Source organism: Corvus kubaryi, unplaced genomic scaffold, assembly GCF_017639235.1.
Source record: "Corvus kubaryi isolate FWS band 111438036 unplaced genomic scaffold, C.kubaryi_AGA036_p1.0 37300, whole genome shotgun sequence".
NCBI lineage: Eukaryota > Metazoa > Chordata > Aves > Passeriformes > Corvidae > Corvus > Corvus kubaryi.
In genome coordinates this window covers 19,431,829-19,458,525 of record NW_024581093.1, presented here as the reverse complement: position 1 = coordinate 19,458,525, position 26,697 = coordinate 19,431,829, and the positions used below count along the sequence as shown (strand labels likewise).

Here is a 26,697-nt window from a genome sequence, read left to right as displayed (position 1 = left end):
CACCTCATGTAGGGCTAAACCATTTGGGAACTGTGGTAAGGATGTGAAAATTAGGACATGGAGCTTATTGAAAAATCCAATATTTTCACTTTGCCTCAGGCTTTTGAACTATGGGAGTTCATTTGGGGTCAGATATGGGGTTTTGATGTTTTTTAATATAACTATGAGAACTGAAACTCACCTCTTAAATGAAAGCTGAATTCTCACCAAAACACTTCAAGAACTGCACTTTGAAGGAAAACAGTATCACTGTGCTTGTGAGAAAATAAAGGAACTTGGTAATACTTGGTGTATTCACTTAGTACGCAAAATCCTGTTGGGGTTTTAAGAGTTCTAGTTTTTTTCTGTTAAAGGAATTTTCCCCCATACTGTTGCTAATCGGTGAGTACTTAAGAAAGACAAAGAGATACCCACTGGGGGTGGGGTGCGCCTGGCTACTCTTTTGTTTCACCTGGGTGTGGGGGCGTCCAGAGAAAGAGGAAGCTGTTTTTTCCTATGGCCACTTTTCTTTCTGCTGGAGAAAACACCAGGATCCCAAGCCCACCTTCCCTGCCCCACTCGGAGCCGCGCTGTGGCCGCCCTGCCCCGCCGTTGCTTCGAGCCTTCGCTGTGCTGTAGCCGTGCTCGCCCTGCCTGCCCAGACCTCCGGGGGTTCCCCGTTTGGATACATCGCGTCTGCCACCCGAGATTTGTGCTTGTCCCTGCCGTTCCAGCCTGCCATTCCAGCCTGCCATTCCCGAGGGTCCGGCCGGACACCGGGATCGGCTGCCCAGGGGTTTGTGAAGCCTTTGTTCCATCCCTTCCCGGGATCCCAGGCCGCCAGTGCCGCGTGCTCCCCGAGCTCGCTCCGGAGCGCCCCCTGCAGCCGCGGGGGAACCATCGCACCTGCCCTGCTCACCGGGAGCCGCCAGCGCCCCTGCCGGCTGCGAGCGGAACTGCACCCGAGGGGAAAGGGCCTGACAGCCGAGAAGGCTGGCACTGGGTTTGTGATTGTTTGCTGTTACTGCCAGAGTTATTGCTGTTTGTTTGACTGGTTATACACATATAGATATATAACAGTAAAGAACTGTTATTCCTATTTCCCACATCTTTGCCTAAAAGCCCCCTTGATTTCAAAATTATAATAACTCGGAGGGAAGGGGGTTGCATCTGCCATTCCAAGGGAGGCTTCTGCCTTCCTTGGCAGACACCTGTCTTTCAAACCAAGACAGATCTTGGCGCCCAATGTGGGGCCTGAGGGCATTAAGAGAGAGAGGTGAAAAAGGAATAACAGTTCCTGGATAACTTAATTTTGTGTGCTGGATATAGGAATCTTGCTAGGCAGCACTATGTGGTCTAGTTTACCCTGGTTTGGGTGGCAGGTGGTCGTGGCCATATTCTTCCCCTTTGCAGCTCCTTACCTAAACATGGGTCCTCTGACTAAGGCTACCATTGCTGTTATCCAGTTTGCGCTATGGGTCGAGAAGGTGAGGAATTCATGGGCTTTTAACTTCCTCCAGAATGTGGGCACGTGGATAAAGGGCTGTCACACACTAAGTGCACGTTTTTGGGGTTATGTTAAAAATGGTACCTTCTGTGAGGAAATGACACCAGGGGAAGTTTTCTCCCAACCCGTCAACCAGTTCTTTGGGCCCACCCCATCAATTTTCAAAGGGTTTAGATTCCCTCTGAGTACTAACCAACTGGTGCTGGTAGGCCTACTCTATTTAGCACTCAAGGATAAGTTAAGATTGGCTTAGATAACTACCCAGACACCAGCCCCAGAGACTAGAGATCCAGCCCCACAGCCTGATCCAGCCCCAGAGCCTGACACAGCCCCACACTGCCTGAGACCCTGCCCCACAGCCTGATATGGCCCAACAGCCCACCTCAGAAATGGACTACCCAAACTGGGTGGGGGTACTGGTGAAGGGGATCCAGGAGATGTGCCAGGAGATGGGCCAGGTGCGCCAGGGGATATGCCAAGTGCTAAGGGAATACACCTCCTCAGCTAGTGGGAAACCCTCTCCCTGCGCCAAGGAGGGTGAGTCCGATGGTGCAGCAGTGGAACCCACGGATGCTACAACCATCCAGCAGCAGTCGCCCCTGTGCAAAGGAGGAAGTATAAGACCAAATCAGTACGACCAGTTAATGATGATGGGCAGCCAGGGCCCTCACAACCAGCAGGGGAGTCAGAGCCAGAAATCATCACTGAGGCCCTGTCGTACGACAGTCTCCGTGGTATGTGAAAAGACATTGTGCGAAGGGGGTGTGAGCCTTATACAACCTGGCTGCTTCGGGTTTGGGACCTTATGGGCACAGGTGTGCAACTGGATAGTGGTGAGGCAAGGTATCTGGGATCGCTGACCCAGGACCCAGGTGTGGACCAGATATTCGTGAGGGAGGCCGGGGTCCCTTTCTCTCTGGGAGCAGCTCTTAATGAGTGTGAGAGAAAGGTTCATTCACAAAGAAAGAATGCAGGAGTACCATCATAGAATGCAGTGGAAGACACTTGAGGAACGGATCCAACAGCTAAGAGAAGTGGCAGTATTAGAGGTACTCTTTGGGAAAGATGGACAGCATGATAATGACCCCGATAAGGTCAGGTGCACAGGACAGATGATGTGGAACCTGGCAAGGCTAGGGCCATCACAATACACCACCTTCATTGCAACGATTGATGCTGACAATACCCGAGAAACAGTGGGCTCTGTTGCCACCAAGCTCAGAAATTATGACAGTATGGTCAATGATCTGCTGAAAGCTCATGTCTCTGCTGTGGTCCAGGACCTCAAAGAAGAGATGAAGGAAATGAGGGAGGAGATGAGGAAGATCAGTGTGGCACCGGTGCAAGTCACTGGCCCCCAAGTCAGAGCCCGCTGTCCCCCAGCTAGAGAGAGAGAGGGTACACCCCACGAGCTGAGCTGAGGTTTTTCCTGTGTGAGCATGGGGAAGACATGAGAAGGTGGGATGGGAAACCCACCTCTGTCCTGGCAGCGCGGGTGCGTGAACTCAAGGAGGGAGGCACTAACCGAGGGGGTTCCGCTAAGGTGAAGGTAGCCTCAGCCTCCCGTGACCGAGCTGCCAGGTGTTACAGACAGGAGGATGATATGTCGGATCCCCTTGAAGGTACCTCGAGCATGTACGCCCAGGGAAAGAATGATAACCAGGGCTAGAGGGGCCCTGCCTCTAGCCAGGAAGAGGCACGGGAGAACCGGGTTTTCTGGACAGTGTGGATTCGATGGCCTGGCACATCAGAGCCACAAAAATATGATGCATTAGTTGATACTGGGGCACAGTGTACTTTAATGCCATTGGGACATGTGGGGGCAGAACCTGTATCCATTGCTGGGGTAACCGGGGGATCACAGCAGTTGACCCTGTAGGAAGCTGAGGTGAGCCTGACTGGCAAAAGTATCTGACTGTGACTCGCCCAGAGGCCCCATGTATTCTGGGCATAGACTTCCTCTGGAATGGCTATTACAAAGACCCAAAAGGACTCAGGTGGGTGTTTGGAATAGCTGTTGTGGAGGCAGAAGGCATTAGGCAATTGAGCACCTTGCCTGGACTATCAGAAAATCCTACTGCAGTTGGGCTTCTGAAGGTAGAAGAGCAATGTGTCCCAATTGCTACCTTGACAGTGCACCACCAGCAGTATCAGACAAATCGAGATGCTGTGATCCCCATCCACAAGATGATCCGTGAGCTAGAGAGCCAAGGGGTGGTCAGCAAGACCCACTCACCCTTCAACAGCCCCATTTGGCCTGTACGCAAGTCTGATGGGGAATGGAGATTGACTGTGGACTATCATGGCTTAAATGAAGTGACTCCACCGCTGAGCGCTGCCGTGCCAGACACGCTGGAGCTCCAGTATGAGCTGGAGTCCAAGGCAGCAAAGTGGTATGCCACTATTGACATTGCTAATGCATTCTTCTCCATTCCTCTGGCACCAGAGCGCAGGCCCCAGTTTGCCTGGAGGCTTGTGCAATACACCTGGAACCGACTGCCCTGGGGGTGGAAGCACAGTCCCACCATCTGCCATGGGCTGATCCAGGCTGCACTGGAAAAGGGTGAGGCCCCAGAACGTCTGCAGTACATTGATGACATCATTGTGTGGGGGAACACGGCAACAGAGGTATTTGAGAAGGGAGAGAAAATTATCCAAATTCTCCTGGAAGCTGGCTTTGCCATCAAGAAGAGTAAAGGCAAGGGATCTGCCTGGGAGAACCAATTCCTGGGAGTAAAGTGGCAAGATGGATGACGTCAGATTCCCACTGAGGCCATCAATAAGATCACAGCAATGTCTCCACCGACCAACAAGAAGGAAACACAAGCTTTCCTAGGCGCTATAGGTTTCTGGAGAATGCACATTCCTGAGTACAGCCAGATCGTGAGCCCTCTCTACCTGGTTACCCACAAGAAGAATGATTTCCACTGGGGCCCTGAACAGCAGCAAGCCTTCGCCCAGATCAAACAGGAAATTGCTCACGCCGTAGCCCTTGGCCCAGTCAGGACAGGACCAGAAGTGAAGAACATGCTCTACTCTGCAGCCGGGAACAATGGTCTGTCCTGGAGCCTCTGGCAGAAGGTGCCTGGTGAGACTCGGGGCCGACCACTGGGATTCTGGAGCCGAAGCTACAGAGGGTCTGAAGCCAACTACACTCCCACAGAGAAGGAAATCCTGGCAGCTTATGAAGGAGTCCAAGCTGCCTCAGAAGTAATCGGCACAGAGGCACAACTCCTCCTGGCACCCTGACTACCGGTGCTGGGGTGGATGTTCAAAGGAAAGGTTCCCTCCACGCATCACGCCACCGACGCTACTTGGATCAAATGGATTGCCCTCATCACGCAGCGCGCCCGAATTGGAAACCCAAGTCGCTCTGGGATCTCGGAAATAATTACGAACTGGCCGGAAGGTGGGACTTTTGGGTTATCTTCTGAAGAAGAAGAGGAGTAAGTGACGCGTGCCGAAGAAGCCCCACCATATAACGAGCTACCAGAGAGTGAAAGACAATACGCCCTCTTCACTGATGCTTCCTGCCGAATTGTAGGCGCTAGCCGGAAATGGAAAGCTGCTGTATGGAGCCCCACATGACAAGTTGCACAGGCTACTGAAGGAGAAGGTGGGTCGAGCCAATTTCCTGAGCTCAAAGCTGTTCAATTAGCTCTGGACATAGCTGAAAGAGAGAAGTGGCCAAAGCTCTACCTCTACACTGATTCATGGATGGTAGCCAATGCTCTGTGGGGTTGGCTGGAAAGGTGGAATAAGGCAAACTGGCAGCACAGAGGAAAACCAATCTGGGCTGCTGAAGAGTGGAAAGACATTGCCACTCGGGTAGAGAAGCTATCCGTGAAGGTCTGTCATGTAGATGCTCACATCCCCAAGAGCCGGGCTAACGAAGAACATCGTAACAGCAAACAGGTAGATCAGGCTGCGAAAATAGAGGTGTCCCAGATAGACTTGGATTGGAAACATAAAAGAGAGTTGTTCCTAGCTCGATGGGCCCATGATGCCTCAGGTCATCAGGGCAGAGATGCCACCTGTAAGTGGGCACGAGATCGAGGGGTGGATCTAACCATGGACAGTATCTCCCAGGTGATCCATGATTGTGAGACATGCGCTGCGATCAAGCAGGCCAAGCGGGTGAAGCCTCTGTGGTATGGTGGGCGATGGTCCAAATACAAGTATGGGGAGGCCTGGCAGATCGATTACATCACACTGCCTCAAACCCGCCAAGGCAAGCGCTATGTGCTCACAATGGTAGAAGCCACCACTGGATGGCTGGAGACCTATCCTGTGCCTCATGCTACTGCCCGGAACACCATCCTGGGCCTGGAAAAGCAAGTCCTTTGGAGGTATGGTACCCCTGAGAGAATCAAGTCTGACAATGGGACTCATTTCAAGAACAGCCTTATAAACACCTGGGCTAGAGAACATGGCATTGAGTGGGTGTACCACATCCCTTACCATGCACCAGCAGCTGGGAAGGTTGAGTGGTGTAATGGACTGCTTAAAACCACCTTGAAGGCACTGGGTGGGGGGGACTTTCATAAACTGGGAGGTGCATTTAGCAAGAGCCACCTGGTTAGTTAACACCCGAGGCTCCACCAGTTGAGCAGGCCCTGCCCAATCCGAACCCCTACAGACAACAGACGGGGATAAGGTTCCAGTGGTGCATATGAGAGGTATGCTTGGAAAAACTGTTTGGGTAAAGTCTGCCTTGAGCAAAGACAAACCCATCCGTGGGGTTGTCTTTGCTCAGGGACCAGGTTGTACCTGGTGAGTGATGCAAAGGGATGGAGAGACCCGATGCATACCTCAAGGGGACCTTGTTTTAGGGTGAACTACCCATGGCTTTGTACTCGTATCAGTATCAGCATGTATATATGTATATAATTCGGGTGATGCATGTATATGGTTAAAAAGGTTAAGTTTCATGTAACATGTTAGTATGGGAAAAATTCGGGGTGGATAATGTTGGGGATTTAAGAGTTCTAGTTTTTTTCTGTTAAAGGAATTTTCCCCCATACTGTTGCTAATCGCTGAGTACTTAAGGAAGACAAAGAGCTACCCACTGGGGGTGGGGTGCGCCTGGCTACTCTTTTGTTTCACCTGGGTGTGGGGGCACTTGGGTCTTGGTGTCCAGAGAGAGAGGAAGCTGTTTTTTCCTATGGCCGCTTTTCTTTCTACTGGAGAAAACACTGGGATCCCAAGCCCACCTTCCCCACCCTGCTCGGAGCCACGCTGTGGCCGCCCTGCCCCACCGCTGCTTTGAGCCTTCACTACATTGTAGCCGTGCTCGCCCTGCCTGCCTAGACCTCCGGGGGTTCCCCGTTTGGATACATCCCATCTGCCATCCGGGATTTGTGCTCGTCCCTGCCACTCCAGCCTGCCATTCCAGCCTGCTGCTCCCGAGGGTCTGGCCGGACACCGTGATCGGCTGCCCAGGGGTTTGTGAAGCCTTTGTTCCATCCCTTCCCGGGATCCCGGGGCACCGGTGCTGCGTGCTCCCCGAGCTCGCTCCGGAGCGCCCCCTGCAGCCGCGGGGGAACCATCGCACCTGCCCTGCTCACCGGGAGCTGCCAGCGCCCCTGCCGGCTGTGAGCGGAACTGCACCCGAGGGGGAAGGGCCTGACAGCCGAGAAGGCTGGCACTGGGTTTGTGATTGTTTGCTGTTACTGCCAGAGTTATTGCTGTTTGTTTGACTGGTTATACACATATAGATATATAACAGTAAAGAACTGTTATTCCTATTTCCCACATCTTTGCCTAAAAGCCCCCCTTGATTTCAAAATTATAATAACTCAGAGGGAAGGGGGTTGCATCTGCCATTCCAAGGGAGGCTTCTGCCTTCCTTAGCAGACACCTGTCTTTCAAACCAAGACAAATCCCTAGGGCATCTTTTATTTATCTGCAGCACACAATCCACATAGATTATAAAAAGAATGGATCTTGCAGCCTGTTGAAAGTATCCATCAGTTCTGTAAGAATGGACTTACTTATTATATGTAGAGACCATATTTGGTCTTGCTTGGAGAAAACCAAGCAATTTCCTGTGTAGTTAGCAAAGAAAACTATAACTCATGCGTTTTTATTGCATGCACATTTCTTTAAAGATCTGTTGTACATCTGAAATTCAGAACGGGTCAGTAATTTGTCTAAACAGCCCTTTCCCCTACAAAGTAAAGTATTAACAACAAAAATTCGGTGCTCCTTTGGTGTTTTTTGGCCACAGTCAGGTAATTCAGTTTGTGACTAGTTGTTTAGTGAAGTATTATAGCAGGCAATAATGCTAAAAAAACTGTGCATGGTTCACGAATATGAATCCTGCCAGACTCCTGCTTTCATGGAATGCCATTTGCTGTCCTCAGAAGATGGCACTCCACACTCAAGGTGGGTCACGCAGCACTCAGCGCACATTGCAGGTAATGAGGTGGGGAGGTGTGATGTTCAAAGGCAGGCAGAGCAAATGCCTGTGTTAACTGGGTGTCCTGCTTCCTTCAGCATTGTTGTGGAGGTGCATCCCATGTTTATTGAATCAGAATAGGAATTAGTAAAACAGTAGTCAATCACAGTAGTAAGCATCACCAAAGATTATAATCCCAACTGTATAGTGGGTGTTTCATCACTACAGTTGTGACAGATGGTCTGTGTCTGGGTATATTGACAATGAAGGGCAAGTCTGGAACCCTCTTCTCAGTGTGCGGAAGCTGTAGAAAATGGGATTTTTTTTTCTTTTAAATTAAATGTTTGAGACCAACCTGATTTCAGGTACAGCCCTCTCTTGATATATTGGTATCAACAGCAGATACAGGCAGTTTTCACTGAGAATAGAATAATAATCAAAAAGTTCTCCCATCCTCTCAGGACTTCCACATCTATGTTGACATTGCTCTGGCCAACAGGATGACAGTCTGTGTCACTGCTTAAAACAGTTCTCTTATAAACAAATGCTGAAGCTTTGCATCCTGCCTAGGAATTATAAACAAATATATCTTTTTTCCGTAGAAAATATTGTAAAGAATTGAGAATCCTGTTTGGCAACAACAGCAAAAAAGCTTAATCAAAAGGAATTGTGCTTTGCAAACTGTTTAAATCCAAATTAAATATGAAGTGGATTATGACAATAATGGTGATGACATAACTCATCATGGATATTTATTTATAAATGAAGCAGCCTGGTGCAGCTAATTGTCAGTTAATTGGCTCCCAGGAGTTAAACACTCTCAACTGAGGATGTTAGTGACTGTCACTGCCTGTTTGTGAACTCAGGGCATGACACAGCTACAAAACCAGTCAAGAAGTAAAATATACAGCTCATAATTTTGATGTAAACTGGAAATTTTGTGGCAGCACAGAAGTCCCGATGACTCTATTCACAGTAAATAAACTGGCTGCTCTCTGCCCTGGCTGAACTCAAGCTCCAGCTTAGCCACGTGCTGGCAGTGCTGGGAGAGGTGGCTGCCATGCACCACAGCTGTGCTGTGGCTCCCAACGACACGGCCAGGCACAAGGTGCTGCTCAGGCTTTGCCCTGCTCCTCTCCAGCTTATTAACACAAGTGTAGCATCTAATGCAAAAGATTGTAAGTGTCCCCTCCTTCCCCCATTAAAATACAAAGACTGAATGAAATTCTGAATCAAGAAAACAGGTCAAAAAAATTACTAGGCTGTAGGGACTCAACAGAATTAAAACTAGCAAAAAAATGCACTTCAAGTGCATTTTCTTAACCTCTAGACAAACACGAATTTAGGCTATGTGGCAGTTAAGGTATTTAATGCAATTTCCTGGAGTTTTTTGCTTTTAAATAGTATTCAGAAAACTCTTAATGAAGAACGGATGAAGAATAAAAGGATCTATAAAGCCTGGCATTAAAATAATAGCCATTTAACTTCATATGCAAGTAAAAAAATGGAACTTCTGTATAGTAGAAAATGAATTATGGCTGCTCTGCTAATATGCTTGCAAAAAAACCCCCCTCAAAAATGGCTATAAAAATAACATAGATAATTTAATGTCTACAGGGATTAGTATTTAACAAAATTAAACAATCTTAAAACCTGACTTGAGTTCAAATATTTATGTTAAAATTCCTAGCAAGCAAGAACATGACCGGCCATTATAAACTGCTATTCCAGCATTCCAACTGGATTTTACTGGGTTAAGAATTTATAATCTGATTAAACTACACCCAACTTTAAAGATTTTAAAAATAGGGCTGCTTCAAATACTGACAGAAGTGTTTTCCTTGACTTCCGATAGATGTATAAAGAAGATTATTTGCCTTCTGAGCACTAATATGCAGGTGTAGTCCCTGAGGACTTAAAGAACCAAAGTTTTCTAACTATGAAGGTGTGGATAGAACAGAAAAATAAGTTAAGGAAAGTAAATATTTCAGGCATAGCTTCACTAATAATACCTGATGCAGCCTTACAGGGTGTGCAACAGTCAGTTTCAGTGATAAGGGTTAGATTTTGCTACTGCACGAGGTACTGTGGAGATCCGTAAATAATTTTAATTGATATACATTAAAAATCAATACCTGCTCAGCAGGGCACAGCTGTGCCCTGCCCAGCTGCATAAAGGCCAGGGAAAAGGCTGACCTGCCCATCTGGTGGAAAACAGGCTGGAAGTGGTGTCTGTTATCTGGTGAACTTGAAGAGCTGCGGCAAGGATGGAATATCATTCCTATCCTGAATTTTAGGGAATGTTACTGTGGGTGCCAAATTTTTGGGTTGCTGTTCTCCCCAGTAACCAACCAGTCTGCAGGATGATGGCATGTATCCTTCCCCAGAGAGAGAATAACCTCTGCCTTCTTATCTGTTATTTTAAGAAAATGTAAGACTGATTAAATTGCAAAGACCACTGATGAACAGAACTTGCAAGTGGGTAAAACTTGTATGTGCCAGCTGCATTGTGGTGATTTTGGGAGTGTGTTAGGCAGCTGTGTTTCAATTAGATGAAAAAATCACAATCTAGAGAAGAGCAATCAAGGCAAATTTGTGCTAACCTCAGTCTTCACAGGACCTTTAATAAATCTGGGGCCATTTGAATAGTTCTTTAAAAGTAGTAAGCTGCACATTTGGCTCTGGCTTAAGGTATATAAACTGCTTAATGATGATGGTTTATTTGGAATCCCTTTCCACCAGTTGTGGAAGGCAGCCTTAAAGGAAAGCAGTACTCAAATCCTGCAAGACGCATTTATGGGACTGCAGTGCTTTGCTATACATCTGAAACCTGCTGCTTGCCACAGGAGACTGGCCATGTGCAGGCTATTAGTACTACAACCTCTGCCAAAGTACCCAACAGCTTAAACCCACAAAAACATGGTGGCTTAAAATTTCTACCTTTTTGTAAAATAAGTGATAATTTGTCAATACTTTTCTTCTGCAGGAGCAGGTTAACCAAGAGAAACTTCATCAAGAAAGCTTTTAAGCCTCTGTTTCAGTAACACAGTGGTCACAAAATAATCTGCTGCTTCAAAAGCATTTAAAGGAGGGTCCATTGGCATGTGCTGACTACTTATAAGAAGGGCACATCTGTACCGTAAAGACCTCACTACAAGAGATACAATGTGGGAATATTCTCATTATAGTACTTGAGTCATTGCAAATGTTCCATTAACCAAAAACAGCACTGGAACCTCTGATCCAGTTCTCTGGCTTGCAAGCATCATGCTCTCTTGAGTATGTATGTGGGTGTACAATAGATATGATAGATGAATTTACAAATCATTTTGTCCAAAATTGCAGGGCCTAATTGAGGTGTGCAAGTTTGAGACAAATTTGGAGGAAAATATCCTCTGACAGAAGGCAGGTTACGACCATCCCTCCCCCACCCAGGTTCACGAAAAAAGAAATTTTCCTCAGAGGAAAGTGAAAGAGATAAAAAACCTATTTATTTAACAAACACACAGGAAGAGAATAATAATGCTGAATAATAAAACCTCTTGCTGTGGAGAGAAACCTGGGAAGATTTCAGAGTCCTTCTGTAGGTGTGGTCTCTCTCCTCCTCCGAGCTGGGTCAGTGTGGGCAACCTGGTTGTCCCTATCACATCAGCCCTGACCTGCTGGAGACCAAACATTTGGATGATGCATGCAGAGGACAGATCTGCACTAAGGCAGATAAATGGCCAGGAGGTGCTGAGGATCAGGCCTCTTAGGAGCATGTGAAATAATAAAGAAGATGGCAGATGTCTGCAAGTACCTGGTTTGATTCAGTTTTATTTGAGTAACAGTGTTACAGTGCGTTTATTTCAAAGGAGAAGTTAAAGCCTGTGTGATAGGATTTTGTTGTTCTAAATTGAAACTCCTTTTATTCTGTTAATCTTTTCACAGGCTGCAGGCTCTGTCTGCTCTTTTCAGGCACACAGTCCACTGCTTTATTTCCTGCTCCTCTGTTCTGACTCTTGTACTTGGTCTGACTTCTCTACTTCCTTAACTTCTGACTTGCTCTCCTCTTCTCTTGCCAGCGTTGGGATATGTGGGCTGCATTTCATTACCATGAAGAGGAAACCTCAGCCTCCCATGCCCTTCTCTGTACGCTGCAACGATAAGGCAGAAATATCAGGAAAAGCCTTCTCCTAGGGACTAGGTGACATTTTCAGTGGGATATTCTCAAAGTGAGCTCCCACGCACTGCCACACCCAAAGCAGCCTATGCAGCAGTACAGCTGTGTCCAGGAGGGGATTACAACCAGCCACTTCTGCTGAGCTTCATATTGCACCTTCCTCTTCTGCCTTATTCCCTGACATCAGGGACCTTGAACAGGGTTTATTGCAGGGCAGTGCTGCCAGGTGAGGATGAGGGAAGCCCACAGAGAGCTGTAGAGCAGATTTTTGGTGGTCCCCACTGCATCCCCACTGGCAGCAGTGCATGGGTCTATGGGGAACAGAGGCTCAAACTTCCCCCTTGACTATGGGACTTCAGCACATAAAAGAGCTACTATGACCCTTGAGGCAAAGGAGAGAGTGCTTCAACCCTCCTACTAATTTCCAAAGAGAAACTGAATGCCAAACCTACCCTGATGCTGTGAGAGGGATGTGGAGGAAAGCCCTGTGATGTTCCTAAAATGCCTGGATTGCCCTGGTACAAAAGTGCAGCACTGCACACTGACTGCTCTCTATAAATAGTGCAGCTTTATGTTGTATTGGCCCCTGTTATCTGTCCAACATCTGGTTTCTGCTCTCTGGATCTCAATATCCTAACCTGGAATTTTACCTGCAAATGGCAGAAACCTGTCATTAAATCCCCTGATGTAGAAATGGGCAGTGTGTAAAGCTCTGCCCTGCAAGCATGCTGGAAGACATGGGGGTCTTCTCTAGGACATTGTGTGACTGATTACTAACAGATAAATTCTGATTTTAAGGAAAGCAACTGATAGTGGAGATTGGTCCATCTGTAGCAGCTCAAGGGGCAGATGCCAGCCCATTCAGCTGATTTAATGTTTGTCCCTCAGCTGAGAAACCCCTCAAGTGATAGCTGCACTTCTGGGAGCACTCTCACAGGGCCCTCCATACCTGCAGTGATTTTCAGTCTTTACCAAGAAGAAAAGCAGTTACAAAATGCTGCTGTAAAGCTCACCAACTCAGCTATAAAAACAGCCAGAGAGTTCAGCTATGCTGGGGTGTGCTGTGGGTCAGACAAGGACAGTATGACAGATACAGCTTTTTGGCAGCCCACTCTTCAGCCCTACTCATGCCAATGGTAAAGACCCCTGCACCAGCCTTGAAGTATAATTTGTTTAATGGAAAATGCTGGAGTTTTTCCCTTTTTTCTTCCCCTAACTCTATTCTTTTTGCTCATTGTGATTGATCATGGTGAACAGATTATTCAGTCTGGAAAATTCATCAGCAACTGCTGCCCAGTGGGAAAGCCTCCTGCTGTCCATTCCTGAAAGCTGTCAGTCCTCATGGATGTGTCATTGCCCAAATCGAAATAAAACATCAGTATGCAATTTTTAGAGTTACACAGAAGGATTTTTTTGTTACACAACTCTGGGCTCTAGCAGAAGAAACCAGCCTGGAAGTTGGCACCATCTCTCTGACCCCCGCACTGCTCCACACTCCCTGCTTACCTCGCTCAGCATCTCTGCAGCTTTTTGCTGTGAAAAATGTTCCTCCTTGCAAATTAAAAACTTTGTTTACACGTATTGGTGTCCTTGCAACCCTTAGCTGTGGCTACCAAAAACCCATGTGTGCTCTGCACTAGCCAAGGGACAGTGTGGGGACTTATGGGGCAGCACTACAGGAATGAGCAGGTCTGGAGAAAAGGCACAGCTTGAACTTGATTGCTCAATTGCAAAATAAAGCAAAACCTAAATCCCACTCTTGCCTCCAATTTTCTCTCAAATTACTGGGTTTTATGCCTTCTGCTCTGGTCCCACAAAGATGAGCCCTGCAAAAGTGTCCTCAGACTCAGGTCAGTTGGTGAATTTTGGACTGTGCTTACACACCTTCTGCAAACTTGGGAACCATTAAGAGCATCTCTAAACTAGGCATCACTTAATCCTTGACTTCTGAAGGGGTATAATGGGAACTTCAGTATACTAAATTTTTAAGGTAAGGTTTATTCTTCAATATTACCCTGAATAGTAAAAGGCTAAAGTGTTCAAAGGGCCTTCCTGAATTGAAGTTCCAGGCAATACATATTTAAAACAAAGTTATATGAAAATGGCAGTAACAAATCATCCAAATACATCAGCTGTTGTGTTATAGCTCAGGTCATGTTATTGAGAAGAAAGATTGATTTAGAATCTCCTATAAGGTCTACAGCCATTGCCTAGGATTTTACACAACCTTATTCTGGATGTAAACAAGACATGAACTTCTTAGTTTGTGGTTATTGCTGGTTTCACACCTCCTTGATCAGAAATCATTCAATCTCTCAAATTTACATTCTTCTGGCTGTAAATCTGTGTTAGCATATTCTGTGTAGTTAGTTTTACCTCTCAGCATGGTAATCTCAGCATTTACATCTCTCATTCACATCTCTAAGTGGCTTTATCTCTGTTTTATCAAAGAATACAAAGATAGGCTATGGTCAATGAACTGAGGTGGAATTTAAAAGAAAAAAAATTGTATTTATGCTTCCTGGGGTATGTACCACTATTGCACAATGATATTTGACTTAAAGCTTGCACTTAACTCAAAGTGCAGTTTGGTTACTAGCTCAACGTGAGTTTAAATGAGATTTACAAACACCTGTCAGCTCAGTATACACTTTGACAGACACCACTTATGATGCTGTGTTGCTGTCCTCATGTATTTAGAAACCAGTGCTGACTTGTATCTTGACCTTATTTTTAAATACGTAATTTATTTTTAAAGAACATGTTTACACAATTTTACTGAGGAGAACTAGAAACTCCTGCATTTCCAAAAGAAATGGCATCTTTTCTTGCAGTTCTTAAATATCCATGATCTGGGAATTTAAGTACCTGTTGTAATATGATCTCAAGAGTTAGCAATATTACTCTATAACATTCTTATGCATGTATGTATCTTGTATTTGCAAATATCACAACTGTCTTTTGAAATTAAGTATCTTCAGAATTATGAGACTTCATGTTCTCACTGATGTCTTTATATATCAAGTTTATCTAAGCAGTTGACCAGCTGTATAAAAAAATTCATCAAAAGAATGTTGCTCCTGCCCCTGAATAGAAAAACTTGTTCATAGAATGGTTGGAGTACACAGAAATATAGAATTAAATTAGCTAATCCTGCAAAATACATGTTAACACAGACTTGAACACCCCTGCCATAGCAGGGTATAGGACCCTGGTTATAATACATACTTTCTGTTCCACTGGGTAGCAGTTTTGCAAGAGATCAGAGATCTGTCTTGTTCTTCTTTCCTAGTTTCCTAAAGTAAGAGACTTATGTTTGAAGCATGTTCTTTATAAATGTCACTTTACAGAAGTTTTCTCCTTGGTTTGGGGTTTTTTCAGTTCTGGTGCTTCTGAGCAGCTAATCTCAGCCAAAAATTCCTCAGACTATTTCGGAAGGCCTCAAAGGGAAACAAATGGATTTCAATATGGTATATTCATAGACCTGTCTTCAGGGAGGTTCTGTGAGTTGATGGCTAGACGCGAATTTGCTCCTTTTGGCCTTTGTGTGCCACTTTCCCTGTCGGAAATACAGAGGATGATCCCCACCTGCTGCAAAGGGCAGCCAGGATGCTGCTCACATTCCCTGACTGTGTTTGCTCAATGACAAGTGTGTTCATTTTCAGATCTGTGGTAAAATGAGTGAATGGGACTGGCCCCCAGTAACTTCAATTAATGAGAACAGATTACATTTGTTGGCATTACTCTCTGCTGTGCAACCTGAACACAGTAAGGTTCATTCTCACCTGTTTCACTGCCAACTGCCAATGTCGCTCAGGTATGTGGGCAATAAAGAATTGAAGTGTTTTGTACCTAGCTGCTTTAATTTAATTTAAAGCCTGATCCTATGAGGCAATGAAGTCCTCTGCTCTTGTTGCCTTCAGGAGGATTTGAGGGACTTGGGACTAGTTAAGGAAAGGGTCTTTCATTTTCTGTCAGGAGCACGAGCATGTGAAGGAGAGCTATTTCTTCTGTATGCACTCGTAATATGTACAGGATTGGGCACCTTTTGTATTAGTCTGCTTAAATCTTACTGTGTTGCTAGGGAACTGGCCGTGTCCACAACCAAAAAACATGGAGACATTGTGTCCTACTGGTTTCTGGCAGAGTTACCATAAGAAATGCCTTTATTGCAACAAGATCTACTAGCAGGAGTACAAAAAAGGTAATTTGTCAGCATTTTTTTTTTTAATTACAAATATTTTAATTCTATCACACACATGGAAATTCCTTTCAAGCTGAAGGCTAGGCATGTGAGGACACCACCAGAATCAAACACTTCTTTCCTTTATTCTTTAAAATACTGATTCAGCTATTTTTAAATTTACTTGAGTCTAAGTACAGTGTTTGGAAGCTTAACAAGCTTGCATATTCTCTGCTCTTTTGTACTAACTAAGGCTATTACTGTTTTCAAGACACTTATAAAAAGAATTGATTATGTATGTTTCCAAAATGTATGGCTTTTCAAGTTTTCAGACTGCATTTTAAAGTACCAGAAAAAAGAAACTTGTATTTATGAAGATTTAGAATGACATTTCTGATGCAGTTTCTTATCCCTTTCAGGACATCAGAACTGTCTGCGTTTTAAATTAGAGATAAAACAAGGCTTGACACCCCAGATACCAAAGAATAAGTCTGCTATCAAAACAGGACAAAATCTGGGCAGAGAAAAAAATAAGCCATGGGGAAATAAGCCAAAGGAAATATAGTCTGAGGTGACCTCCCTTAAAACAAGCAAGTAAATCCTGTCTTACTAAGCTGTCAGGAGAGATGCTAAAGAATTTTGAAAAAATCCAGACAAGGAACTCAACCCGACAATTTCATTCTTGTCAGTCCTTTTCTAGCAACTCCCTAAGAAAAAATGATCCCTTGGGTGTTTTGTACAAAAGGATGAATTTTTATGATATAAAAGCACACACTTAAAAGCTGTAAGTCCTCATTCCTTGGCAGTCATTACCTTCAGGTTTATGGAGAAGAACATATTGATCCTTTCCAAGGCACAGGTGGGCAGGGAGGCAAGAAACATTCTTCTGGATTCATCAGCCTTCTTTGTGGGGCCTGACCAGGAGCAACCTCACAGCACAATACTATTAAAAACCTATCATATATGGCACCTGTTCATAGTTTTTTCTCCTTCTCTCAGGATGGTTGCACAATTTTAACAGCAAAAAGATGGAAGACACTAAGGAACTGGGAGACTAGCCAAGTAAGGATGTTTTTTCTTGTCAGACCTGTACTGTCTAATGTCATGCACATGTACCCAAGTGCAATGGCCTTTTCACAGAACTCCTTGTGTTACAGAGAAGACATTTCAATATTAAGACCTCAACTTTTGTACTCCACTGTCTGCAATGCACCTCTATAAGAGAGCAACTTTTTATACTGACTGCTGCTCATCCCTGTGTGATTTTCTAACCCAGAGTTAATGTACAATAATTAACGTGCCTATGCGCTGACCAGTGAATTAGAAATTTTGTGATGGGCAGCCTTGTGACATTCACTGCCATAGATTACATTAATATTGTGGATTTTAGCTCTCTGACCCAGTGTATTCAAAAGAATGAGATTCTTCCTTAATTTGATTTCTCCTGGTATTTGTGGATGTAAATAAGGTCCTTATATTGTTCAAACATAATTTTTTGTAGTATACTATATTAAGATGTTTGGCCTGATCTAGATTAAGTGGCTTCATGTAACTGATGAAAGAGCTATTGTTTTTCACAGCAGAAAAACTGCCACACATCCAGATCACTGACCTATTTCTTGGAGTTAGAAGTAACCTTTCTAAAGTTTTACTGATTTTAAATGGTATGTTTTACACTATTGATATTCTAGTCCCACATTTGAAGTGTTATTACAGCATTATTTAAGGATCAGATAAAAAAAAATTCAACTTAATTTTTAGATGAAAAAATTTTAGTTTTCTGTAAGTTGGTACTATTCTAAAGAAAGTGTTAAATGAATCAGAGCAATTCAGCTCTGGGGGTTATTCCATTACCCAATGATACAGAAATTCCTCAGGCTTAACCATCACTTTTCTTGCTCTGAGATCCAATGGAATTTGTCTCTATTGCCTGAAAGAGATGATGAACCATGCCTAGGAGCAAGAATTTAAACAGCTCACCCTATGATTGGTTCATATATTACTCTGCAATCAGAAAAACAGAATCTGCAAGTTCCTGAAGATGGGAACAATTTGTAGACAATCACTCTTCCAAACTTGCTTTTCAACCCTGACATGCAAAGGCCAGTGCTGGAAGAAAACATGAGGAGAATAAACTAATACTGCATAAAGAGATTTTGCAGAGGCTGACGTGAATAAATGTATTTACCACTATACATGTTCTTCCTCTGCAGGACAACACGGCTTGCATATTCTCTATGCTTTCTCACTATACAGAGGGGGATACAAGCATTTAAAAAGGAATTAGGGTGTTGAGATGCTCAGTCAATGTTGGATTGCTAGCTCCCTTCTCTTTGCCAAGGAACATCTGCTGAAGAACTCTTTGGAAGACTTCTGGGTTTTTCAGGACCAGCAGAAAAAACCAACACTGTTAGGATGTTTTATATTTGGGACACTTCAGTACTGACAAATGCCTACTCATTTTATCATGTTGCAATCAAGATGACAAAAAAGTGTGGCAGCTAGTAGAAAGCCCCCCACAGTACAACAAAAAACAGGGTCTCAAAAGGAAAAGTTTGGCACATGAAAAGCTGCAAACAAAAAAAGCTAAACCTCCACCAAACCACTTCTGCTTGTTGTAAGCCTGCCAAAGCAGAACAGACTTTCTCAACAGAAAAGGCTACATTATGCTAGAAGGAAATGAGCTGCAAGGCACAGGAAAAGGGAACACGAGTGGAGATTTATGGCACTGCTGAAAGCAGGCACTGTACTGCCAGATGAGGAGTGAGACACTTACCAAAGGATGCTACCTTTGTTAGCTCATCTATCAAGGAAGCAGTTTCTGTTGTAGGGTATCTAAACTATTGGCATTCATGGTAGAGAGCTCATACAAGCCTTGTGATCACTGTGTCCCAATCAGAATTTTCTACTTTTTTAGATGGTAGGAGGGTAAAAACCCCCCAAAAATGACCAAAACTCACCCAAAGTAAACCCACTCAAACCAAAACCATCAGTCAATGAACACTTGATAGCTAATGACTTGGAAACAGAATTGTGTGGCAATTGTTGCAGAAAAGTACAAATTTAGCTTTTTTTTTCCTCTTCATGTTGTACATGTGGGACTTCACATGCTGAATTCTCCTTGATATAGGCTGCAGCAGAAAGGCACATCTGTGGACATATAAAACCCTTTTCTTTGTCCAGAAGTATTCAGTAGAGAAAAATATAAAGTTAAGGCTTTTAAGACCCTTTTTTTTCCCCCCTTCTCCACCAGGAATTTCTAATTACAGCTCCTTTTTAGACTTCCTCTGTAAGTAAGTTTAGTCTCAGAAGTAAGCTGCTATCCTGGAGAAGCTGCAGAATCTCCCTGAATTTTTACCAAGCTTAATTTGAATTTAGCCATGGTTTTTACTATCAAGTGAAACTGCAGCTTGTTTTCAGCTCCCTAAACTCAAGTGAAAGGCTACCCCAAACAATTCTCATGGAAAACTGTATATTGGAACAGTCTTGAAGAATGTGGGAACATGGTATCACCCCTAAAATATCATGCCATAAATATAACTTGCATTTTGGATGGGCATCTCTAGCTTCCATTTTTTCCAAATGCAGGATCGGATCTTTCTCAGTAGTATGAATCTTTTTTCCTATTGGGTACCATACCAAATTATGGATACCTATCAGCTTAAATGCACATATGGAACCTGGACATGTAATTTTCAATAGTTTTGAATCTGAGCCTAAGCCTCTGGGCTATATGGAAAAAACATTCACAAGTTCCTCAAAAGTGTCTTTGTGGTTTCTCACTAATAAGGAATATGTGCCACTTATCTTGAACAAAAATTGACTGCTGACTTTACTAAACCATAATTTGCATTTATGAGAGGACAAGATACTGAATTACACTTCTCTGCAGTCCAGAGCTTGATCATGAAAAAAAAACCAGTTATGCATTTCTAAGTACTTTGTGTGTTACGTCAGTAAGTGCCATGTGGAACTAAATGCTCAAAATATTAGTTAGCAAGGTGTGTGACAGATAAGGAAGGCTGACTTCTTTCTAAAGTGTTTAGAAACACGTTTTTTTTTTTGAGAGAGAGAACCATTGAATTGTAATCTGTATTACTCTCACAAGTCAGTGAACAAAAGCGTGTCCTGAAACTTCAGTTAGCTATAAAAGTGAAATGCTCTCGCACAGATTCAGAGGGAGAAAATTCTTGTTGCAACACCACTGTTTTCTATGAGCCCAGGTAGGATCACAGAAATTAGGAAAAATCATCCAGTGATGTGTGTGGGGATTTTTTCTGTTCTTTTCATACATCTTTCTTTCTGCTGCAGTCCTGTAACTTGGGTACTACTCCAGTGAAGTCCATTGGGTCTGACTAGGAATGATCTCCTAATGATTTGATATGTTACTTGATAAACAGATGGATCGGATTCAATGACCAAAACCCAGTCCACTTAAGCAATGGCAGCACATGAAACATGCTCAGAGAGGATACAGCAAGCACTGGGCATTAATACCTAGCCATTTCCACTTACAAAAGGTAAATATGAAGGCTATTCCCTGTTCCATGTGTTCCCTTTCCCCAGTGTTAAGCCAGCAGCTTGCTGAATCCTGTGCTAGGTTTCTGCCGATAAAGACTACCTGTGGGATTTTAAGGGATCTTAGAACGGCAAAAGGCACAGCAGTAAGGAGACAGCTAATTGACACACAGAAAGGCTGGCAAATAGTCCTCTGTTAATGATAAGGAGGAAAAATCACATTGGAGTCCTGCACTTGGAAGTGATATTTATGCAAATAAAAACTTCCCAGTCTACACACATGCAATTATTTGTACGTAAGTACGATGCCAGGCAGATATAATGACAACCAAGGCAACTCAGTTGTTCCCTTGACAGATTATCATGGTGTGGGCAGTATCTTGCACTACATACTGGGACAACCCTGACATAAGGAAGCATCTCTGATGTAAGGAGGCTTTTCACCTTGTAGGCATTCTGCTGAGACCATCCACTGGGTGGCTGACTGATGTCAGCTATGGGTGAAAGTAAGCGTGTGCTGTTGTCTGGGCAGTGCAGACAGATAAATTCCAGAAAGTTACTTTCAGAACTAGCAATAACTGAACATACTGCTCAGCTGAACATAGTTTTGTTATTATCATTGGACCTTAATCAGGAACCAGTTTATAAGGGATCTTACATCAAATTTGTGTGTGAGTAGAATAAGTACTGCAAGCATTTTTCAATCAATGCCAAGTCAGCTGATGCAGATAACTTGACTACCTGTGCTCAGCAAAACAAGATGTATTTAGTTTTAGCTGGCATATTTTACTGTAGCTGAATTTATAAGTCTTCTAGCAGGTTTTATATAGCCTGATATTAAATCATTCATGAGTATACAACAGATTTCATGATAATGTAAGTATTACCCTATGGCTACTTTCATGCAGTTTTACAACCACATAAATAAAGGTTTTAAGAGATATTTAAGTGTTTGTATTATATAACATTACTTGATCTGTATTAAACAGTCAAACAACCCTTTTTGCATGTGTTACATATGCAATTTGTGTATACAGTTAAATATACATTTCTAATGTAAGAATGGTGTATTTTGTTTTTCCAACCCAAAGAACCAGGCTGGTATTGGACATTAATCAGTCTGCACTTTCTAGTTCTTGTACTTTTCTACAGAACAGCGGAATGTGGTAGAAATTACACAGAGACAAGTCATGGAGCTTCTTACTTAGCTTCTCATCTACACAGGCAAAACTCCAAGGAAGGCACTGTATAGCTAATATTCCTGTGCTCAAAGAAAACACACATGCAATAATCTTAATTACATACACAGTTCTACAAACGAGACGTAAAGCTAGCTATGTGTATGTGCATGAAAGAACTGTTCAATTGAATACAGCATTGATTTCTGTGTCTGCTAAATAAAATCTAGTGTGGATTTCAAACAATTATACAGCATCTATGAGTTATTATCTAGGAGATAATAACGCATGTATGTCACTACTTTTTAAGCTGTATCACTCCATCTAAGTATTGGCAAGCTTGATTTGTGGTGTATTAGAGTGCATTAGAAGATTATTAATGTCTGGAGCCCATGAGAGATTTGTTTTCACTGTATGTAACCATGTTTGAGACAGAGCAGTTTGGGTGCTTCTACAGCAAGTCTCAAGCACTTTGCAAAAGCGCTCTTTCTGTGGCAGAGGTGAATTGCCAGAAAGATTTGTTACTACTACTAAACACTGTTCAGTTTTACAGTCATTAACTACCAGTCTCTTTTTAGAGTTAAAAGGTTTTGTATTCAGTACCTGCATTTGCATTAAGATGCTCAGAAGAGGTGTCTTATGCCTCAGCATGAAATAAAATTTGGAAACAGCCTTCTCTGTAATCAGGCTTGTTTGTAAGCAAGTTAAAAACTATAAATTAATTACTGAAGGATAGACTTAAGTTGTACGAAAGCTAGGCTGCTGGAAGAGATCAGGAGACTGTTCTATGGGATGGATATAGAACAGACATATTCCTAATTTGATGTAGTTTATTATGCTGTTTTTTGTGAATATTTTTTGTTAGATGAACTGGTATTTCTTATGGCAAAATCTTTCAAATCTCTATAAAAGGAGGGTAAAAATTTCAAAGGATGAGTTTTGGGAGTGCATTAAGACAGCATAGCAATTTACTGTGTTGACAAATACCTTGGTTGTAAAAGTAGTAAGAAAATTGCCCTATAATTCAAAACATGTCAAGAAGATTAAAAGGGAAGACCAGTTTTCCAGGGAATTAGCACAGAGTATGGGAGCTTCAGGACAACTGTCAAGATACAGGCTGGCTGTGCCCTCCTTGCTCCCTGAACCAGTAGGTGCCCCGTATTCACAGGGGAGGCTGAGCCCCTCCTCAGCTCTAACAGGTAGAGGCACGGCATGTTTAACCTGGATGACGTGATGTACTTGTAAAGGTTGTTTTTATTCTCTTGGTTGCAACTGTGATGGGCTACTAACAGACTACAAAGTATTGAGAGATCCTGCCATTACTGGAATACTCTCAAATACAGTTATAATGGTGATAAAGGTGCTCCCACCCCCAAGCCTTCTCTTTCACTTCATGTTGTGTCTTTCTGAGTGCTCCCTGGCACAGTCTGACTCCCCAGCTAATGCAGCTCACATAATGCCTTATTTTAAACAAGCAGAATTAGTGTATAGAAGGCAACCACATATTTATAAGATCATATTTACAGTATTTTTCAAATACTCCCTCGTGTTTCCTCTTCTCAATTACTAGAAGATTATAATTCTCTATATCCATGCTGCAGCTGATCAGAATTGTAGAACAGTCAGCTAAACCAGAACATTTGGTGTAATGTTGGCAGATCACAGCATCAAACTTCTATTTGATAATATAAAAATATGCTCATACGTTTTCTGTATCTGCAGCATTTTCATATGCTGTTTGAATAAAGATAACCTGCAAGAACATTTAAAGAAAAATAAGAAAGCATAATCTTTATGTCTGTACAGAGCAAGAAGAGGTTTTTTCAAAAGCAATTTCTGTTTTTCTTGGTGTTGTCAAGCAGTATGACTTTGCTGTGGGATGCATCAGAATCTGATGTCTAAACCCTTGAAATGGGTTTCCCTCCTCCACTCAAAAGCAGGAAATCCAATATGATGACTGACATAAAAGTCCTGGTCTGTCCTTTGGTCTGTTCCAAAGGCTCTGACACACTGACTGCATCCATTTTTTCCCTGCCATTCAATCACTTGGAAATAAGTCTTCCGCCTATGTTAAATTCTATCAAACAGAAAATTTGTGAGTTAACTGTTTGCCTAGTATCAATTCGGATCAACTAGTAATTTTTTTTTCCTGAAGGAGTCTTAAATAAGATTTCACTCAGTTAATTCCAGTAATGGCTTGCAAGCTGATCTGATGTAATTATTGTCCTCTGATTTGAGACTGTCATGTTTTATGCAGTGACACCTACAAAGCTAGACTAAACCCTTACTACATACCACTTTGTCACAGAAGACTTTGATACGTGATGTAATTTCATGCATCTGCACACAAACAAATCAAACAAAAAACCAGGATCCTATGGTTGTTTTTCAAATGCCTTCTATGAAAATATGGGGGAATTTGCAGAAGAATTTTTAGGCTTTATGTGGCAAAGCAGATTACCTTCTCTAATACTTAAACCACTTGAGAATATACAGTTTATAATAAATGTCAGTGCTTTTCCCTGCTCAAATGTCCTTGATTAGATGAGAGGCTTCTTCACAAGATTTATTTTGGACAAGCATGACATATATGAATTCTGCTTGCAAGATATTGCATATAAGGTTGATGAAAGGTTGACTGGGAGAGAAGGGTAGCAGTCGCAAGATATCATTCTCTAATACCTAACAAATGATAGAGATGCCATAAATCTTCCCTATGGCCAATAGCAACTCAGGGAACATCTAACCCTGGAAGTGCCTTACCTACAGCTCTGTACAGCACTCAATACTTCACTCTAACACAAGGTCATCTGTGCTCCACTGAGATCCAGAACCTAGATTTTCCCCCTTAAGTGTGCTGAGGGATTCAAAATAAATGTATGTTCGTATATGTAGAACACATCTTCCCACAAACTGCAGATACAGATTTTAGTGTTTCACTATGGGAATGGAATTAAGTATTTTCCTTTCATATAACAGCCTTGGTCACAATATCCACCTACATCAGACATAAAGGCATACATGACTAAGAGCATAAAATTGCACTAGGGCATTATAATCACCTACAGGAAGCATGCAGTGATTCTTCCTCAAGCTTGGTGGCATCAATCACAGAGACACATCGGGGTGTCCCAGCCAATTCTGCTACTGAAGAGTGTATTCCCATGGACGCAGCAGATCCTGCCGTGCCTGCTGTTACCGCTCCGTGCTGCCATGGACCTTGACTCAACTGTAACTGCGAGTCTTTTCCACAGGTCTTGGTGAAGGTAATGGCTGGGTCTTCCTACGGGGTTTTGAGGCTCACTGGCTTAGTACAGGCTGCTTGTATTCACCTGGGCAAATTTTCCTTCCCCACGCTTGCCCCCACATGTCCAGCCCAAAGGCCACAGTGATGGAGCACACCGAGGGACGGTGCTGAGCACACCCTGCCCCAATTTCCCAGTTTTGACTCTATTACGGGAGCAGCAAAGTCAGCCCCGCTGTCTGACTGCTCTGCAGCGATGGCTGCTGCGGGGCGCGGAGAGCATCGCTGCCCGCTGCCGCAGCACACACTGCGGGTCCCGGGACACTCGGGAAGCGCCTTCTGAAAGCCCACGCTGCCACTTTGAAGAACCCCGATCTCAGATAAACGAATCAATCTGGTTTAGCCTTAGAAGTAAGCGCCGCAGAAGCCTCAACAGCTCATCCGTCATCAGGAAAAAGACTTTACTAAACCTCACGATTTTGCGTTCAGCTGAACAACTGGGCAGAGGGGGCTTACTCCAGACGTACAGACCGTGTGTTACAGCGACAGCGACTCGCCGCCCAGCTCGCCACCGGACGAGCCGCGCCGCACCATGCAAGAGCACGCTGTCACCTCCCCGGTACCGCGCACCTGCCCGCGGAGCCGTGCATCGCCACACCGCCGCCTCTCCCCGCGCCGGCCGGTCCCGAGCCCCCGCCCCAGCAGCACTACAGTCGAGTGAAACAGGCTGTCAGCACTGCCGCGGGCGCGCAGAGGCGGGACGCGATGCCCTTACCGATGATGATGGCACAGGCGCTCACCAGCCCGATCTCCTTCTTCAGCGCCACCCGCTCGGGGCCGCCGGGCACGCGCCGCTCGCCGCCGGCCATCGCTGCCCGCGCTGCTCTGCCCCGCGGCCCCGCGCGCATGCGCCGCCCCGCAGGCCGGTGGGCGGGGGGCCGGGCGGGGGGGGGCGGGAGGTAACCCGGAGCCCTCACGGGCGGCGCTGCCCGAGGGTCGCGCGTCGCTCGGGCCGCGGCCGCCCCCAGACACCTGCAGGTGTGGCCGCAGGAGCCGCAGGGACAGCGGAGCCGGCGCTGTGCGGTGAGGGCTGAACGCCGAGCGGTGGGCTCGGACATTTGGTGTGTCGGGCAGCGGGTCCTGCCCTGCGCCACGACCCCTGACAGAGCCGGCCCCGCACGGGCTCCGCGGCGGCCGCCTCCTATTGGGCCCTATTAATTGAGCTAGTGCGATAACGTAAAGAACAAACGTTTTGTTGCTTGTCATCAGTGCTGCCAGTTTAGCGCAGTTAAAACCAGCCCAAGGTTGGCTGGTTTCTGTACTCTTCCCACGGTGTTTCACGCTTCCGAAGGAATTCAGCCGCAGCCCGTGCCTGCGCCGGCTCCTTCGCACCCGCCGGGGCTGAGGGGGCTGCCGGGGCTGCCTCCTGTGTCCCCCACAGCCCCCCGGGGCTCGCTGGGCAGGCAGCGGCTGCTGACGAGCTACAGCTGGGGTTATCTGCCGGGGAGCTTAAGGAAATAAATGTT

At 44.5% G+C, this 26,697-nt stretch overlaps 1 protein-coding gene and 1 long non-coding RNA gene across 5 annotated transcripts in view; both read right to left on the bottom strand.

The window, feature by feature from the left end:
* The window catches only part of SLC7A10 (solute carrier family 7 member 10), a 50,574-nt gene extending 24,514 nt beyond the window's left edge, over window positions 1-26,060 (bottom strand). For all 4 annotated transcript variants that reach the window (XM_042027718.1, XM_042027720.1, XM_042027719.1 and 1 more), the window contains exon 1: window positions 25,947-26,060. In XM_042027718.1, the coding sequence (XP_041883652.1) occupies window positions 25,947-26,040 (94 nt within the window). In that variant the 5' untranslated portion in view covers window positions 26,041-26,060. The remainder of the gene's footprint in view (window positions 1-25,946) is intronic.
* On the bottom strand, window positions 1,160-15,299 carry LOC121664419. The gene is made up of 3 exons (XR_006016010.1): window positions 15,289-15,299; window positions 8,728-8,732; window positions 1,160-1,482 (listed from the first exon to the last, which is right to left on the bottom strand). It is a non-coding gene; the product is annotated as an uncharacterized LOC121664419 (long non-coding RNA).
* Window positions 26,061-26,697: the final 637 nt, after the last annotated feature.